The sequence below is a fragment of the Palaemon carinicauda genome, chromosome 43, assembly GCF_036898095.1.
Source record: "Palaemon carinicauda isolate YSFRI2023 chromosome 43, ASM3689809v2, whole genome shotgun sequence".
Lineage (NCBI taxonomy): Eukaryota > Metazoa > Arthropoda > Malacostraca > Decapoda > Palaemonidae > Palaemon > Palaemon carinicauda.
The window spans coordinates 60,084,960-60,102,929 of NC_090767.1; the positions used below are offsets into that span (position 1 = coordinate 60,084,960).

A 17,970-nucleotide genomic window follows, 5' to 3' on the forward strand; every position below is an offset into this window, starting at 1 on the left:
GGAAAGTAGAAGGCTCAGTCATGTTATTGAAGAGGGAAGTAGGAGGCTCAGTCATGTTATTGAAGAGGAAAGTAGAAGGTTCAGTCATGTTATTGAAGAGGGAAGTAGGAGGCAGTCATGTTAATGAAGAGGAAATAGAGGGTCCAGTCATGTTATTGAAGAGGAAAGTAGAAGGCTCAGTCATGTTATTGAAGAGGAAATAGAGGGTCCAGTCATGTTATAAAAGAGGAAAGTAGAAGGTTCAGTCATGTTATTGAAGAGGGAAGTAGGAGGCAGTCATGTTAATGAAGAGGAAATAGAGATTCCAGTCATGTTACAAAAAACCCACCACATCTTATCCGAGCTCTCTCGCAACGCCGAGCCACGACTCTGTAACACCCAGGACTTGAAATCAAACGAAAGGCAACATTTTTCAAAACATATATAAAGGAAAAGCAGAAAAAAATACATATAAAGTTTCAGCTCACTGCTCATTATCAAAAATACAAGTATATAAATAGTCAGTCTAGTCTTAGTATAGTGAATAGCTTCCATTTCGGTAACTTTAACCTAACGATAACCTACAAAGTACGAGTTGCCTAGTCTGCTGGATACGGCCGGGCCGTGGCCCTCGGCCGAAGTAACGTCGATTCCCCAATCCCGTCGTCGTCGTCTGCGTCGGCCGAGGCGCCGTCCGTGCAGCTGCGACGCGTAGATTAGCGGTGCTCAAATGGGTGACATGGCGTATAAGAATGTTTGTCCACAATGTTGCCTTCATGTTCTAAGATTTTAATTCTAAATTACATCCTAATTATCGTGGGTCTCGGAATGGCCGCTGAATCGGGCGAAGTCTTCGTGCATTCTGGAATAGAGGGAAGAGTCGGCCCTAGTCAGCGGCTGGTCGGAGACGCAGCGAGTCCGGAGACTCGCAGTCGATTGCGTCGAGAGCCGTCGGTCCTAGATTTCGTTCTCCGATGCAGGCTTATCTGTAAAGAAGAGAAAGGATGGCATGATGCAAGTCTCTCCTCATCTTTTGCAGCCTAAATTTAATTTGGAAAGTTATAATTGAAGCTTCTAAGTATCAAAAAGGTTAAACATTCATGTACAAAGACAAATGCATGTAATGTATGTACAGTTTTTTTAGTATATAACAGGTGTTTCAACTACAAGCTATTTCTTTACTTAACATCGTAATAGACCAAAAACTGCAGTGTCTATTTGTCGTATAAAATTTGATTATGATTTTAAAGACATCGTCCTTTATATACAGTTTTTTTTTATATGCGTATAGTACACGTATATAATGTGTTTCAACTAGTTTTTTCCTCTACTCAACATCCTTATAGACCAAAACTGCAGTGTCTATTTATCGCATGAAATTTGATTATGATTTTAAAGACATCACCCCTTATGTACTACACGTATATAACGTGTTTCAACTAGTTTTTCCTTTACTCAACATCCTCATAAACCAAAACTAGTGTCTACTAATTGCATAAAATTAGATCACGATTTAAAATACGTCGTCCCCTACCCTGGTCGCGGAGCGAAATCTTCGCGGCAGCCCTGTCCTCTCCCTCCGAGTTCTTGGCGACGCACGTGTACGTTCCCACGGTCTCCTCGTTGATGCGCATGATCTGGGCCCATGTGGTGACCATGTGCTTCTCTGGGCCGCCTCGGATCTGGATGGCGAAGCCGGGATTGTCGCCTGCAAGAAACGGAAGAGTTAAGAGGCGGAAGATTTGGGTGTTGGTGCTTCACTAAGAAAGTAAATGTGTGGCTTAAGTATACATTGGATGGAAAAGGTGTATTATAGCATATACTGTATACCAAGAAGCTGTTTGTAAGTTGAATTATGTTAGATTTTGGACTAGGGTAGGCCTAACCTAACTCCCATGGCTATTTCCAGCTTGAAAAATGGATTTTGAGCGAAGCGAAAAATCTGTTTTTGGGCTCAGGCCATGTCGTCCTGATGGAAGGTTCCTTCAGTAGCTTCGCTTGTAGTCATATATACCCTTAGGAAGCTACTGAAGGAACCTTCCATCAGGACGAAATGGCCTGAGCGCAAAAAGTCAACAAATATTCCCTTTTCATATGAAATAGATTTCAGATTATTGCAAATGGTGTCTTGCTTATCGATTAGATTATATGATATTGTTTTGTCACAGTTTACGAACTTTTGATAAAATATCGGAAATTTATTTCAGTTGAATTTGTTTTTGTATCTCCAAATGTTTTTAAAATGACACAATTTAGTTATGATTAATTTGTATATTATTAATCACTGAGCACAGTTTAACAGCCCCTGCACTCTGTATGCGGGCTCGAGGCTACACAATAGGCTCCCATGAAATCCGAATGATTGAAGATGTTAAGGCTCTCAAGAGGAAACTGAAGACTTTCTTATTCTGCGAGTCTTTCGACAGTGATGATCGAACAGTAAGCTAACAATACGCATCGTGAAATGTTAAATGCTTCCGAATGAACATCATGAAACGACCGTGGAGGTCCTTTAGAGAGTGCGGAACCAGACAAGCGGCCCTTAAAGTAAGTAAAATAAATATGAAGATTAACCTTTAATGTGTAGGATACAATTAGCACAAGATGACTATCATACTATATTATGACCCAGTGTCACTTGAAATTAGCTTTACAGATTAAAAGGACCGGAGGCTTGAAATATCCCAACATTTTTATGTAATTTAAGACCTGTGGAAGAACATATAATCTTGCGTAATTGGCGTGATACAATTTGAGAACAAGGGAATTATAAAAGGTAACATTTACACAACTAACTGAAGAATATTTTATATTTATGCGCAAAAGTCTATGAACAGTTTTTAAGCGGAGAAAGATTCGCTGTGTGAATGGGGCCCCGGCTATGACTTATAGTCAAAGAGCCCATTCCTGGAGATAAGCTCCCGTCAATCTGAACGACGACGACGCTGTGTAATTTCGAAAACTGAAGAGGATTTTTGTGGTCCTGTTTTGTATTTCAGAATGTAGTCATCAATGCTCTTAATGTGTGGACAGAGAGGAACGAGAAGGAGAGGGAGACCAAAGCGAAGGTGGATGGACTGTATTAAGGATGACCTTTGATCAAAGGGATTAACCGGTGATGTAGTGTGGGACAGAGGTAGGTGGAGAAAGCTGGTCAGAAACAGATGCAGACAAAGAAGAAGAAGAAAGTACTACATTGGATCCATCTTTCTGGTTACGACTCATTCTGTCTTTGCCTACACATTCGCCAAATAGTCTGGCCTTTACACATTCTCCTCTGCCCTCATACGCCTGACAACACTAAGCTAACCAAAAAATATTCACTGGCTACTTTCCACTTGGTAAGGAGAGAAAAGACTTTAACTATGGTAAACAGCCCTTCTAGGAGAAGGACACTCCAAAATCAAACCATTTTTCTCTAGTCTAGGGCAGTGCCATAGACTCTGTACTGTAGTTTTGCACGGTCTTGGGTTAGAGTTCTCTTGTTTGAGGCTACACTCAAGCACAGTCCTTTATCCGTTTCATTATTTCCTTTCCTCGCTGGGATATATTCCCTGTTGGAGACAGCAGATTTCTTATAGGGCTTATATCATCCTGCTTTTCAAACCAGGGTTACAGTTAAGTTACTAATAAAGAGGATAACAAGAAGAAGAAGCTGCGTAGCTCAAGGAGCTCCGATCGCGATACTCACTGGGTAGTTTGTACGAAGATCCGTCGGCCATGTTCAGCTCCCAGAAGAGATCGGGAACGGGGAATCCGATGGCCTCGCAGTCCAGAACCATGATGCTGCCTAGGGGTCGGACGGCGTCCTTAGGGCGCGACTTGATGACCGGAGCTGCGGAAGAAGAATTTGACGTGAGCCGCGGCCGGAGAAACGAGAGGGAGTTTGCAACGCGTAAGAGGTATGATGATGTCTTTGCATAAGATAACATTTTTGTCTTGAATGATTGATTATAATAAAAGTGAATAATTGAACCTATTAAATATGATAAGGGTAAATAATTGAACCTATTTAATATGATAAAGGTGAATAATTTGGCTTATTAAATATGATAAGGGTAAATAATTGAACCTATTAAATATGATAAAGGTAAATAATTAATATGTTTGAATTAATTAAATTATCAAATAAGTTGCCTGACTAAAATATACAGCCTGACTAAAATATACAATTAATTATAATGGTTTATAAGACATCTAAGGGAAGAGTTTAAAGGAAGACTGTAGGCATTAATTCGGGCTAAATGTATATCCCTTTATCCTTTACTTTATCCTTTATACTTTACTTTTTAGACCTCTGAATACAACGGTTTGCCGAGCCGAAGGGTCTCCCTGGTTCCAGCTCTGAGCTGTGTCCCAGCTCCGGGCCACGTGTTCCAAATAAATCCACGACGCATATTAGTTAAAGCTGTTTCTCGCGAGTCTTGGAACCGACTCTAACCTCGCGGAGTTATGAAAAGAAGATGTGATTTGGGGGGAGTTTTAGGGGGGTTGGGTTAACCAAAAACACCCGACTCGCACTCAAGGAAGCGGCTTGTTTACGCATTAGGGCCATCTGCTATCCGCCACTCGATTCTCTTGTAAACAATCGCGACAGACGAGATATGAACTAAAGAGGTTTCATGGCGATAGATTATTAGAAATGTTATCGTTATCATTATTATAATTATAAGGATTACTATAAATTTGAATGTCTTTTAGTATTATGGAAAACTAATAGTATCACAATTATTGCGAGAGAATCATTAAAAAGTTTCTTAAGGTAACAATACAACTGAGAAACAGTATAAATATCTTTTTGGCTTTTAAAAACAATATGACTGAGAAACAGTAAAATTATTCTATTGATTTCTAAGTTCTGAAGCTTAGGATAGAGCAGGAATATAGCTTATATGAAAACTAATCGAGTCACAAAAGAAAGGGACAATAATCTGGCCTAAATCGCGACTCACGCGGGCGCGAAAGGTCGCGCAGCCATTATAAATTAACCCGTTAAGTGGACTAGACTTAACAATAGGATAATAAAACACTAGATGAATCCCTTTCTGTAAATTGTTAAGTGAGTTTAAGAAAGGCCCCAAACAGGTCAAATATGTATGGTCCCTTTCGCGGTAGATCGTTAATACTCTTTTCTACGTTAGTTACATTGGTGGGATTTTTACATAATCCTAAGTAATCCATCCTAGTTATTTTGTATTTACGCTGGTACTTTCGCATGAGCCTAAAAGATTTCGCAGTTTTTTTTTTTGCATAATCCTATAAAATTTGACAGTTATGTTTGCGTAATCCTAAAAAAATCCACGTAAGGATTTTTATGTAATCCTAACGCGTCTAATTTTCAGCATACTTACAAAAACAATGCTATTAACCAATACAGAAATTGCCACATTGCTGAAAGAAACCTTGTTAAATAGACCTATAATTTCAGCTAGCTTTGAGATGCCAGTAGTAGGCCTATAGAAAAACCTATCTTTCCAGTTAGATTTGAAACACTAATAGTAGTGTTAGGCCTATAAGAACCCAAACCTATCTTTCCAGTGAGCTTTGAGTTACCAATAGTAGGCCTATAGAAAAAACTATCTTTTCAGCGAGCTTTAAGACGCCAGTAGTAGGCCTATACAAGCCCGATACCCACCGGCCTTGCAAGGCTCGCGCGAGACGGCGGTGAGCTCCTCGTTCTCGGCCGTCTTCTCCAGCAGGTGGCACAGGGTGTCGTAGGTCACCCCGTCGGAGCCGCAGACTGCCCCGGTCTGCTCGCATTCGCACGTGCCTTCTTCGACGTCCTGAAAGGCGGGCAAGAAGCGTTAGGGAAGTGGCGTAGCCAAGGGAGGGAACGAGACGGCGGAGCCTTTGCGTAAATATAAGTTAGTATACATTTAAAACTACCCCTAACTCACTATTTTAGGATAAAGGAGGGGTCCTTTATACTAACTCAATCCTCGGGCCCCCAATCCCTAGGAACGCCCCCGCGTTAAGGTTTCCGGAATCATGTGATAAGATGGAGCATTATATATATATATATATATATATATATATATATATATATATATATATATATATATATATATATATATGTGTGTGTGTGTGTGTGTGTGTGTGTGTGTGGTTTGATGTGGGAGTTATAATCTGTTAGACAGGGGCACTAGGCCTAACCATTACACATATAGTCAATTCTTTCTAGTGAGGCAGATATGCACCGACTAGCAGGGGGTGCCCTTTTAGCTCGGAAAAGTTTCCTGATCGCTGACTGGTTAAACGAGGTCATTCTAACCAATCAGATAGCAGGAAACTTTTCCGAGCTAAAAGGGCACCCCCTGCTAGTCGGTGCAAATGCGCCTCATTGAAAAAAATTGAGTATAGGTAGAACAGAAGTGGCTGAGATCATGAAATAGGTCTATAAATGACCTTATTATTGAAGGTTTTATTTAATTATATTGTTTTATCACAATTCTAATGAGAGAGAGAGAGAGAGAGAGAGAGAGAGAGAGAGAGAGAGAGAGAGAGAGCGAGCGTCATTATTCAGTGAGAGAGAGAGAGAGAGAGAGAGAGAGAGAGAGAGAGAGAGAGAGAGAGAGAGAGAGAGAGTGCGTCATTATTCAGTGAGAGAGAGAGAGAGCGTCATTATTCAGTGAGAGAGAGAGAGAGAGAGAGAGAGAGAGAGAGAGAGAGAGAGAGAGAGAGAGAGAGAGAGAGAGAGTCTAAATTGAAATGGCTCCACAAGTCTGCCCGATCTTGCCATATTTCAGAACCTGGTTTATTTTACTAATAAACTTTGATAAAAGACAAATTTATTTATCAAAACCACTATTGTGGTATTAGTTTATCAATATAAATCGTGATAAATTTATATATTAATGTATGAAATGTTTATCAAGGGATATATATTAAATATTTATCAAGGGCGTATGGGATTATTTATTCGATCACTCAGATGGCAACATCGGTTGGCTAGCGAGCGAACAATTACGAGAAATTTAAATTTGAATCATTCAATTTAATTCAATTTAATTACATTTTTCTTTATTTTTCATTAGTTTATAATTAAATATATATTATAAAATCATACATATTTATATTGTTGTTTTTATTTACATTCACGCATGACGAAATATAATTAAATAGACGAAATATAAAGAAATTAAGAAAGAGAAAATTTGAAAACAGGCGAAACTTTATGAAACCTATGACGTCATCAGATATAATGGCGTCTGTTCTCTAAGCAGCTGTTGTAACTTTACACTTGTTTATGTATGTCAGTACGTGTGTATGCATATATATACGTATTTATACATACATGTGTGTATGTATCATGCTTATACGTATATGTATGTATATAGACGTATGTATGTTTGAAAACACGATTGGGATATATTAAACTTTTCCATTGTGTATTTTACCGGCTAAATAAGTGTGTATGTATATACACGGCTTAGGATAATATATTATGATATATATACGGTGTATTTATATATAAAATATACATATAATTGTATATATTAATAAATAAATATATATTTCACATATAAAACACTATAGATAAATCTTAGTACATTAGATTTCAAAAGTACTCATGCACTGAATAATGATGACACACTCTCTCTCTCTCTCTCTCTCTCTCTCTCTCTCTCTCTCTCTCTCTCTCTCTCTCTCTCTCTCTCTCCAGTTAGCAACCCACACACTTATATGATAATCTCATTACTTATAAAATCATGACTACATAAATAGTTTTCTAAAGTAGCAAAAATACACTTAAAAAAGAATTAAAATTATTAAAAAATTACTTATAGAAGTTAATAATCTCTTTATATTTTTACATTACATACTTTATAAAGTAACTGATTTAAGTACTTAAAATTACTTTCAATTTTATATAATAAAAGGAAGAGAATTAGCAACTTATAACTTATAAAAGCAAATAATTACTGTTACTTAAACATACTTAAGTAAAATAGGCCTAAGCATATTGAATAATTACTTTTACTTCTGCACTTAATTTAAGTAAAGTAGTTGGCCTAGGCCTATGCATCTGAATTACTTTTACTTTTATACTTAAGTAAAGTAGTAGGCCTAAGCAATTTGAGCAATTACCTTTACTTTTGTACTTTATTTAAGTAAAGTAGTTGGCCTAGGCCTATGCTTATTAATTATTTTTACTTTTGTACTTAATTAAGTAGTAGGCCTAAGCATATTGACTAATTACTTAAAAAAGTAACACTTTCATGTAAGTAATTTAACAGCGTGACTACTCACCCCAATATCGGTACGCTTCGTGCACGTCAGGTACTCGCCGCACTTGCCGTACTCCTTCGTCTCGTCGGAGTCCATGTCGCACCTCTGGCCTAGGCCCCTAGCGCAGACGACGCAGCATCCGCAGACGTCCATGACCGTGCCCCCGATGCACTTGCCGACGTCCGGACATTCCGCTCTGGCGATGAGTAAGCAGGTTAGTCTAGCTTTGTGGTTTGGCTAAGTGGAGAGAATGGGAGTATTGTAGAAAGAAGGAGTCTAGCTTTGTGGTTTGGCTAAGTGGAGAGAATGGGAGTATTGTAGGAAGGAGGAGTCTAGCTTTGTGGTTTGGCTAAGTGGAGAGAATGGGAGTATTGTAGAAAGAAGGAGTCTAGCTTTGTGGTTTGGCTTAGTGGAGAGAATGGGAGTGTAGCTGTGTGGTAGAAGTGTTAGAAAGAAGGGTGAAGTGGTGTAGAAAGGAGTCTAGCTTTGTGGTTTGGCTTAGTGGAGAGAATGGGAGTGTAGCTGAGTGGTAGAAGTGTTAGAAAGAAGGGTGAAGTGGTGTAGATAGAAGTCTAGCTTTGTGGTTTGGCTTAGTGGAGAGAATGGGAGTGTAGCTGGGTGGCAGAAGTTTTAGAAAGAAGGGTGAAGTGGTGTAGAAAGGAGTCTATCTTTGTGGTTTGGCCTAGTGGAGAGAATGGGAGTGTAGCTGTGTGGTAGAAGTTTCAGAAAGATGGTTGAAGTGGTGTAGATAAGTCTAGCTTTGTGGTTTGGCTTAGTGGAGAGAATGGGAGTGTTGTTGAGTAGCAGAAGTTTTAGGAAGAAGGGTGAAGTGTTGTAGAAAGGAGTCTAGCTTTGTGGTTTGGCTAAGTGGAGAGAATGGGAGTGTAGCTGTGTGGCAGAAGTGTTAGAAAGAAGGGTGAAGTGGTGTAGATAGGAGTCTAGCTTTGTGGTTTGGCTTAGTGGAGAGAATGGGAGTGTTGTAGAAAGGAGTCTAGCTTTGTGGTTGGGCTAAGTGGAGAGAATGGGAGTATTGTAGAAAGAAGGAGTCTAGCTTTGTGGTTTGGCTTAGTGGAGAGAATGGGAGTGTAGGTGATTGGTAGAAGTTTCAGAAAGAAGGGTGGAGTGGTGTAGATAGAAGTCTAGCTTTGTGGTTTGGCTTAGTGGAGAGAATGGGAGTGTAGCTAAGTGTTAGAAGTTTCAGAAAGAAGGGTGAAGTGGCGTAGATAAGTCTAGCTTTGTGGTTTGGCTAAGTGGAGAGAATGGGTGTGCAGCCTATTGGTAGAAGTGTTAGAAAGATGGGTGAAGTGGTGTAGATAAGTCTAGCTTTGTGGTTTGGCTAAGTGGAGAGAATGGGAGTGTAGCTGAGTGGTAGAAGTGTTAGAAAGAAGGGTGAAGTGGTGTAGATAGGAGTTAGAAAGAAGGGTGAAGTGGTGTAGATAGGAGTCTTGCTTTGTGGTTTGGCTTAGTGGAGAGAATGGGAGTGTAGTTGAGTGGTAGAAGATTCAGAAAGAAGGGTGAAGTGGTGTAGATAGGAGTCTAGCTTTGTGGTTTGGCTAAGTGGAGAGAATTGGAGTGTAGCTAAGTGGCAGAAGTTTTAGAAAGATGGTTGAAGTGGTGTAGATAAGTCTAGCTTTGTGGTTTGGCTAAGTGGAGAGAATGGGAGTGTAGCTAAGTGGTAGAAGTTTCAGAAAGAAGGGTGAAGTGGTGTAGATAGAAGTCTAGCTTTGTGGTTTGGCTAAGTGGGGAGAATGGGAGTGCAGCCTATTGGTAGAAGTGTTAGAAAGATGGGTGAAGTGGTGTAGATAGAAGTCTAGCTTTGTGGTTTGGCTAAGTGGGGAGAATGGGAGTGTAACTGAGTCATAAAAGTGTTAGAAAGAAGGGTGAAGTGGTGGAGATAAGTCTAGCTTTGTGGTTTGGCTAAGTGGAGAGAATGGGAGTGTAATTGAGTGGTAGAAGTTTCAGAAAGAGGGGTGAAGTGGTGTAGATAGTCTAGCTTTGTGGTCTGGCTAAGTGGAGAGAATGGGAGTGTAGCTGAGTCGTAGAAGTTTCAGAAAGATGGTTGAAGTGGTGTGGATAGTCTAGCTTTGTGGTTTGGCTAAGTGGGGAGAATGGGAGTGTAGCTGGGTAGTAGAAGTATTAGAAAGAAGGGTGAAGGTCACTGTTCTATTCACACTGCAAGCTTAAGAATATCAGAATTAATTTCATTCACATATTAGTATTAAAATTAATTAATCGCTAAATTAAAACCCAGTTAAATCGAACTCACACCTGAGAGGGCTGTCTTTAAAGAATTAAAGCCAATTAAGTCACTGTTATATTCACACTACAAGCTTAATAACCTTATAATTATATTTAGAAAATTGTTAAATAAATATCCTATCAAATTTCAGTCATAATTAATAATAAAATTAATTAATCGCTAAATTAAAACCCAATTAAATCCAACTCACACCTTAGAGGGCTGTCTTCAGAGAATCAAAACCAATAAAGTCACTGTTATATTCACACTAGAAGGTTAATAAGCTTATAATTATTTTTAGAAAATTGTTAAATAAATATCCTACCAAATTTCACTCATAATTAGCAATAAAATTAATTAATAGCTAAATTAAAACCCAATTAAATCCAACTCACCTATGGCAAGGCTCGCACTCAGGTCCCCCTTCAGCCGACGCGAATATTCCACCAAAGGCGAAAAGAGCAACGAGGAGTCCTCTCGTTCCCAGCGCCATTTTGAAGGACCGAGTTATTACTCAGCCGAGGAACAAGTGAAGGGCGAGGGAGATGATGGGCATTTGGGGATTTTGGGGTAGGGGCATCCTTGGGGCGTTGGTATATGGGTAGGGGCGGGATATTACGCCCACAAAGCGTTTCTTTTTAGGGTCAGCTAGGACGTCATTCCTTGGAACTATCGTACGTCTGCTAAAAGAAATGTCGTTTATAGATATCCCAATCTTAAATTATAGATTAAATATCTAATTTAACTAATTTAATCAAGCATAAATATAATTATTTATTATATAATATAGTATATAATTCATATAATTAATAATTAATCAGTAATAACATCTTAAACGAACATATGTTTATGTAAAAAATGTATATTTAGGTTCGTTATCGTACATCACACCCTGCCCCACCCTACGCTGCCGGGAAAAATCTCGTCCTGCTAAGATTAAATGTCGTATATAAACAATATTCTCAACTAATTTAATATATGTACTAATTATTGATAATTATATGGATTATTTAATTATTTATAAACTAAATTTTAATAATAATATATTCTTTTGTGTTAAATTATGTTTGTTTTGTTAAAATAAAGAATAATTATCATACGTCTGGTAGAGATAAACTTGCCCTTTCAAACAACTTGAGGTAAACATTATGTTCTTTTATAGCATCTCTCTCTCTCTCTCTCTCTCTCTCTCTCTCTCTCTCTCTCTCTCTCTCTCTCTCTCTCTCTCGTTAGTTTACAGCTTCGACTAACATTAAATCTTTGCAGATTACACACACACTCTCTCTCTCTCTCTCTCTCTCTCTCCTCTCTCTCTCTCTCTCTCTCTCTCTCTCTCTCTCTTTAGATTACAGCTTCTACTAACATTAAATCTTTGCAGATTACACTCTCTCTCTCTCTCTCTCTCTCTCTCTCTCTCTCTCTCTCTCTCTCTCTCTCTCTCTCTCTCTCTCTCTCCTCCTGTGATTGACATATGGCTTGCACTAGCATGTATCTTGCTTATAAGGAATTCCTTACCACCTAGTCTCTCTCTCTCTCTCTCTCTCTCTCTCTCTCTCTCTCTCTCTCTCTCTCTCTCTCTCTCATATAATGGGAATGACAGACAATAGATGAGCATTAAAAACATCAAAATGGGTCCCCAAGACATTGTAAAAGAAGCAGGGGGAGTGAGAGAAGACGATAGATTGACGAACTAAGAAAATTTTATGATATACACTTTCATAAATCTATCCTTCGCATTCAGATATCTCCTGCTCTTAATAATAACTATGAAGTTAATTATAATAGTCAGGCCTTCTCCATCATGAGGCTCAATACTACACAGTATACAGTATTCTAGAAGTTTTATTCCAGCTGTTACCAGATTGTGGAATGGCCTTCCTAATATGGTAGTTGAAATGGGTAGAACTTCTAAAAAGTTCTAACTTGCAGAAAATATTTTTTATATTTATATTTAAAATATATTTCTAATGTTATTACTCTTCTTAAAATATATTCTAATTGTTCATTACTTCTCATATAGTTTATTTCTTTTTTTTTCTTTCCTCACTGGGCTATTTTTATCCTGTTGGAGCCCTTGGGCTTATAGCATCCTGCTTTTCCAACTAGGGTTGTAGCTTGGATATTAATAATGATAAAATAAAGGCCATGAGTGGACTAAGGTGGGAGGATATATATATATATATATATATATATATATATATATATATATATATATATATATAGATATATATATATATATATATATATATATATATATATATATATATATATATATATATATATATATATATATATATATATATCATAAACTTAATGATTAAAAAATCTCAAATATGAAAATCACATTTAAATATAATTTTTAGTTATTATAAAGCCTCAATTAATTATATATAAAAGATAGAATAAGTAAGAAATAATCAAATTAATAATAAATTATGATAAACAATTTATTTTGATTTATGTGAAGTTAATTAAATATAATTTTGTATAGACATTAAATTTCTAATTTAATAATTATATATAAAATTATTTGTAAATTAAGTAATAAATTATTAAATATATATTCTAGAATAAATTTAGATTAATTACTAGTATATAAGAAGGTTTAATTAAATTAAATTATATAATAAAAACGATAAATATCAATTTAATTTTAAACAATTGTTTGTAAACACTATTTTCCATATGGTGGTATTCAATACATACAATTGCTATTAATTCGTATATATTATAAGATTATTCCTAATAATATATATATTTTATGCTTGAATATATATTATAAAGTATTTATATAATATTTATTAATATATAAAATACTTTAATCAAGATTAATTATAGAATAAATACGATATTTATAATATTTTAAAAAAAGAAACGGTTCCGGTAAACAATTGTTCGAAAAACACTATTTTGCATATGGTGGTATTCAACACGTACAATTGCTATTAATTCGTATATATTATAAGATTATTACTAATAATTCATATATTTTATGCTTGAATATATATTATAAAGTATTAATATAATATTTATTAATATATTAAATAGTTTAATCAAGATTAATTATAGAATAAATACGATATTTATAATATTTTAAAAAAAGAAACGGTTCCGGTAAACAATTGTTCTAAAAACACTATTTTCCATATGGTGCTATTCAATACATACAGTAGCTATTAATTCGTATATATTATATGATTATTACTATTAATTTATATATTATATGATTGAATATATATTATAAAGTATTAATATAATATTTATTAATATATAAAATACTTTAATCAATATTAATTATAGAATAAATACGATATTTTTAATATTTTAAAAAAAGAAACGGTTCTTGTCATCAACATCCTGAAGTTCAGCCATGCTAAGTCATCAGTGTAAACAAAGGGTAAGATATTCACTCGCTTTCTCTTCTTTTATAGTATTTAAGGGCATTTTAAGACGTATATTAGTATATTTATAATAGTTTTATATGATATATATGTATATTTATTCATTATTTGCCTTTAGAGTGTATTAGTTCTTTATATATATAAGATAGTTGGTGGATTCGTTCCTTAGGGGGAGGTCGATTTTTGACAAGCACGTGACATCAACTCGTGTTACAGGTAACTTATATTTCTTAATATTCTTAATATCCTTAATATCACGAGTTATATAACTTCATATTAGTTAATAAATTAGTTAAATATACGTGAGTGTAATGTTAGTTAAGGACTTAGTCAAGATAACCGTTTAGGCTAGCATTTGTTCTTGTCCCGTATAAGGGGGTGGATATTACTATGTGAAATGGGTCATCCTGTTGGATATTTTATATCTTTATCACTTATTTTTGTTCTAGGCCATTTTTCAAGTAAATTTAAAGCTATTTCTCTTATTTGTATGTTAATTAGTGCTACTACTGGTATATATATACCCTTGCACCGCCTGTATTACGGGTAAATAGGTACCATGCATTTCCAGTATTGATTGTAAATCTTTACTTATGCACCGGCACTGCCAGTATTACGGGTAAATCGTACCCATGCACTGCCTGTATTACGGGTAAATAGGTACCATGCATTGCCAGTATTGATCGTAAATCTTTACCTATGCACCGGCACTGCCAGTATTACGGGTAAATCGTACCCATGCACTGAGAGTATTAAAGATAAATTGGAGCCTTTGTATATTAGCGGCCAGTTCTTCCTACGTGCATTGAAAATGGACACAAACGTAAACTCCCCCCCCCCCCCCAACCTAACCTACAAGCCGTGTCTTTACCTACTTACTTTCCGAGGGGCTGGCACGCCCCTGCGACCCCCTTACACTGCCTTATTCTTAGTTGGCCGTCATTATACATACAGGTGGCCGCTATCATACATATACCCCAAACCTTCTAAGAACTACTGTGTAGCGTTAGCAGTGTACTGTATGCTGCATCTAGTATTTGTAAGATATATTAAGACAACTGTAAATCAGAATGCTATAAACCCAAGGGCTCCCACAAGGAAAAATAGCCCATTAAGGAAGGGAAATAAATAAACAACATAAGAAGCATTGAATAATTAATATAGAATATCTTAAAATCAGTAACAAAGTTGAAATAAATATGTCATATATAAACTATGAAGAAACTTGTGTCAGCCTGTTTAACATGATACATTCGATGATAGTTTGAACATAGAAGTTCTACCGATTCAACTACCTGATTAGGAAGATCGTTCCACAGTCTGGTCACAGCTGGAATTAAACTTAACATAATACAGTACATTGCTTCTAAGCATTAAATGGATTTCAATCGCCAGTTTTAGGGTTTAAAACTTGTATAAATTTTAAAATGCTATTTGAAAATTGTGTCGGCTATTGTCTAAAAGGCTATTCTAATTTGTGGTCATTGAGATGAATTAATGTTTTTTGTTTTAGTGTTATTAAAATAACTAATTTATAACAAAATTCAGCTTGTACTCTACAACATTCAATCTGATGAACATAGACAACGAAGGGTTATTCCACTGGCCTATGATAATGCTGTTCTGTCCTGCTATCCTTAACCATTGTGAGGCAATGTACCTTACATACATACATATACCAAGGCACTTCCCCTAATTTTGGGGGGTAGCCGACATCAACAAATGAAACTTAATATATATCGATGTCTCACAGGATTGTAGATACAGGAGAGGGGGTTCCCAGCCCCCTCATCCTGTTCCTTTTAGTCGCCTCTTACGACACGCAGGGATAACGTTGGCGCTATTCTAATTGTTTTTGAACTGAAATATTAAATTTTCTTGTAACTTTCTTCGTATTAAGCCTTTTACCCCCAGGCTGTTTGGAACTTTCCAACCCTTAACCCCCAGGTTTTTTTTTTTCAAGCACATTTTGCAATATATATTCTTTAAATTGCTCTAACAGCCTTAATTTTCATCATAGAGAGGTCAGGTTGGTCTCATTCTTTTGGAAAATGCCTGAAGTTTCTCATAAAATTATCAAAAATATGCAAAAAAAAAAAATATAAATAGCAATTTTTTTACAAGGACTTGCCAGTACATCCATGGGGGTAAAGGGATGAGTTTTGTGAAACGTACCAGTACGTCTATTGGGGGTAAAAGGGTTAAAATTAGATATTTCTTTCTTTCTTCGACTAAAGCTTTTCCCGCTATGCGGGGTCGCTATTTCTAGAGACCCGTTTCCAAGTTTTTCCGTCTCGGATGCCCTACACTGCGAGATCTTTCTCCTCAATATCCGCTGTTACACACTCCACCTTCTCTTTGGTCTCCCACTCCTACTCCTACCTTGATATTCGATTATATTTTAATTTGTCTTAATCATATGAATTCAAAATTATAGAATTACTTGAATTACAAAGTTAGATGACCGCGGAGGTAGCAGCAGTAGGGGATTCAGCATTATGAAGCTTCATCTGTGGTGGATAATGTGGGAGGGTGGGCTGTGACACCCTAGCAGTACCAGCTGAACTCAGTTGAGTCCCTGGTTAGGCTGGGAGGAACTTAGAGAGTAGAGGTCCCCTTTTTTGTTTTTGTTTCATTTGTTGATGTCGGCTACCCCCCAAAATTGGGGGAAGTGCCATGGTATATATATGTATGTACAAAGTTAGTGCAATTTATGTTAATGCTTCAGTCAATCCAAAATTTTCCAAAGCTCCAAATTTGTAAATTGTAACTTAAAATATAAAGTATTCTGTTACACTCAAGATGTAATTTGCCTTGCACTCTACTTAAGGATAAAAAAGTAACTTGTACGGCATCTCCAGTCTAAAACTAACAAACTGGAATTGTTATTTGTAGATGTAAAAAACTTGCACTATTACTTCTAGATGTAGCTACCTTGGAACTCCCATCCGGAAAGAAGGAGAAGAACGACCATGACGAGCGCTAGCCAGGAAGCTCTGGGCCTATTGGACCCCGGTGCCAGGGAGGACGATGTTAACTCGTCGCCTGTTTTCTACTCGCCGGAATCGTCGTACGCCTCCACGCTCGAGGCTTCTCAGCAGTACGTGCAGCAGGAGAAAGAGAAGGTGAGACTGACTCTCGAGTCTTTGAGGGAGACTTATACTGTTCTATCATTCTTTAGGTTAATATTGTTGTATATTTTCTCTTATGATCGATACTGTGCTTAGCAGTGCGTTGATTAACCCAGGGGGTTTTAACCCAGCTGTATAGACTCCCGCAAAAGAACGAAAACATTGGTAACTATCGGAAAGAACAACGCGAAGGAACGGACTGGTTATCGTCACACCGTCTCAAAAGAGAGAATAGATAAAGACTTGCGCATAGACCAAGTAGATATTCTTATCTCATCCACTTAAATGCACAGATAGGTGGCACCTGCTTTTGATAGTAAATTTCTGAATACAGTACCTTTTATGCCCAGTCGTATGCTTTTCGTGTATTTGAAGTGTCTTCTCGGCTAGAATGGGTAAAGAATCATTTTGGATAGCGTTTGTTGCGTGTAGGGTAGCATTTACGGGTATTCATTTATTGTATACACTAGTAGGCTGGTGTGATTTTTCATTCATGATATAACAGTTGATTTCTTGTTTTAACCCTTTAACCCCCAGGCTATTTGGAACTTTCCAACCCTTAGTTATTTTTTTTTCAAGCACATTTTGCAGTATATTTTTTTTAAATTGCTCTGACAGCCTTAATTTTTGTCACAGAGAGGTCAGGTTGGTCTTATTCTCTTGGAAAATACCTGGTTTCTCAAAAAATTATCACAAATATGCAAAAAAAATTCAAATAGCAGTTTTTTGCAAGGACTTACCGGTACGTCCATGAGGGTAAAGGGATGAGTTTTGTGAAACGTACCAGTACGTCCTTTGGGGGTAAAAGGGTCAACAGTATACAGATCAAAATAGGTACAGTATATAAAACAAAATACTGTACAGTATATATTCAGGGCAGTAGAAATTAATATCTATAAAATTATACAGAGTACAGTACTGTATTTTAACAAATGAAAGTCCTACAAAATTGCCGATTATGACCAACTACCAGCAAAGTTAACTTACGACT

The 17,970-nt window shown here is 36.7% G+C and overlaps 2 protein-coding genes across 2 annotated transcripts in view; one reads left to right on the forward strand and one right to left on the reverse strand.

Moving 5' to 3' along the window:
* Nucleotides 1–404: 404 nt before the first annotated feature.
* LOC137633599 (insulin-like growth factor-binding protein-related protein 1) lies at nt 405–11,005 on the reverse strand. Its single transcript, XM_068365868.1, has 6 exons — nt 10,843–11,005; nt 8,230–8,404; nt 5,615–5,762; nt 3,671–3,814; nt 1,514–1,687; nt 405–965 (listed from the first exon to the last, which is right to left on the reverse strand). Exons 1-6 carry the CDS (start codon nt 10,938–10,940, stop codon nt 937–939), a joined length of 768 nt encoding a protein of 255 aa, XP_068221969.1. The 5' UTR covers nt 10,941–11,005; the 3' UTR covers nt 405–936.
* A 5,769-nt stretch (nt 11,006–16,774) lies between these two features.
* The window catches only part of ClC-b (chloride channel protein 7), a 74,767-nt gene continuing 73,571 nt past the window's right edge, over nt 16,775–17,970 (forward strand). The window contains exon 1 of the mRNA XM_068365864.1: nt 16,775–16,973. Coding sequence (XP_068221965.1) covers nt 16,821–16,973 — 153 coding nt within the window. The 5' untranslated portion in view covers nt 16,775–16,820. The remainder of the gene's footprint in view (nt 16,974–17,970) is intronic.

Coding starts and splice junctions, on each gene's coding strand:
- LOC137633599 (XM_068365868.1), bottom strand. CDS start 10,940: ATGGCGCTGGGAACGAGAGGACTCCTCGTTGCTCTTTTCGCCTTTGGT. Junction 5,763..8,229: donor CGAAGCGTACCGATATTGGG/GTGAGTAGTCAC, acceptor CCCGCCTTTCAG/GACGTCGAAGAAGGCACGTG. Junction 1,688..3,670: donor ATCTTCGTACAAACTACCCA/GTGAGTATCGCG, acceptor CGTTTCTTGCAG/GCGACAATCCCGGCTTCGCC.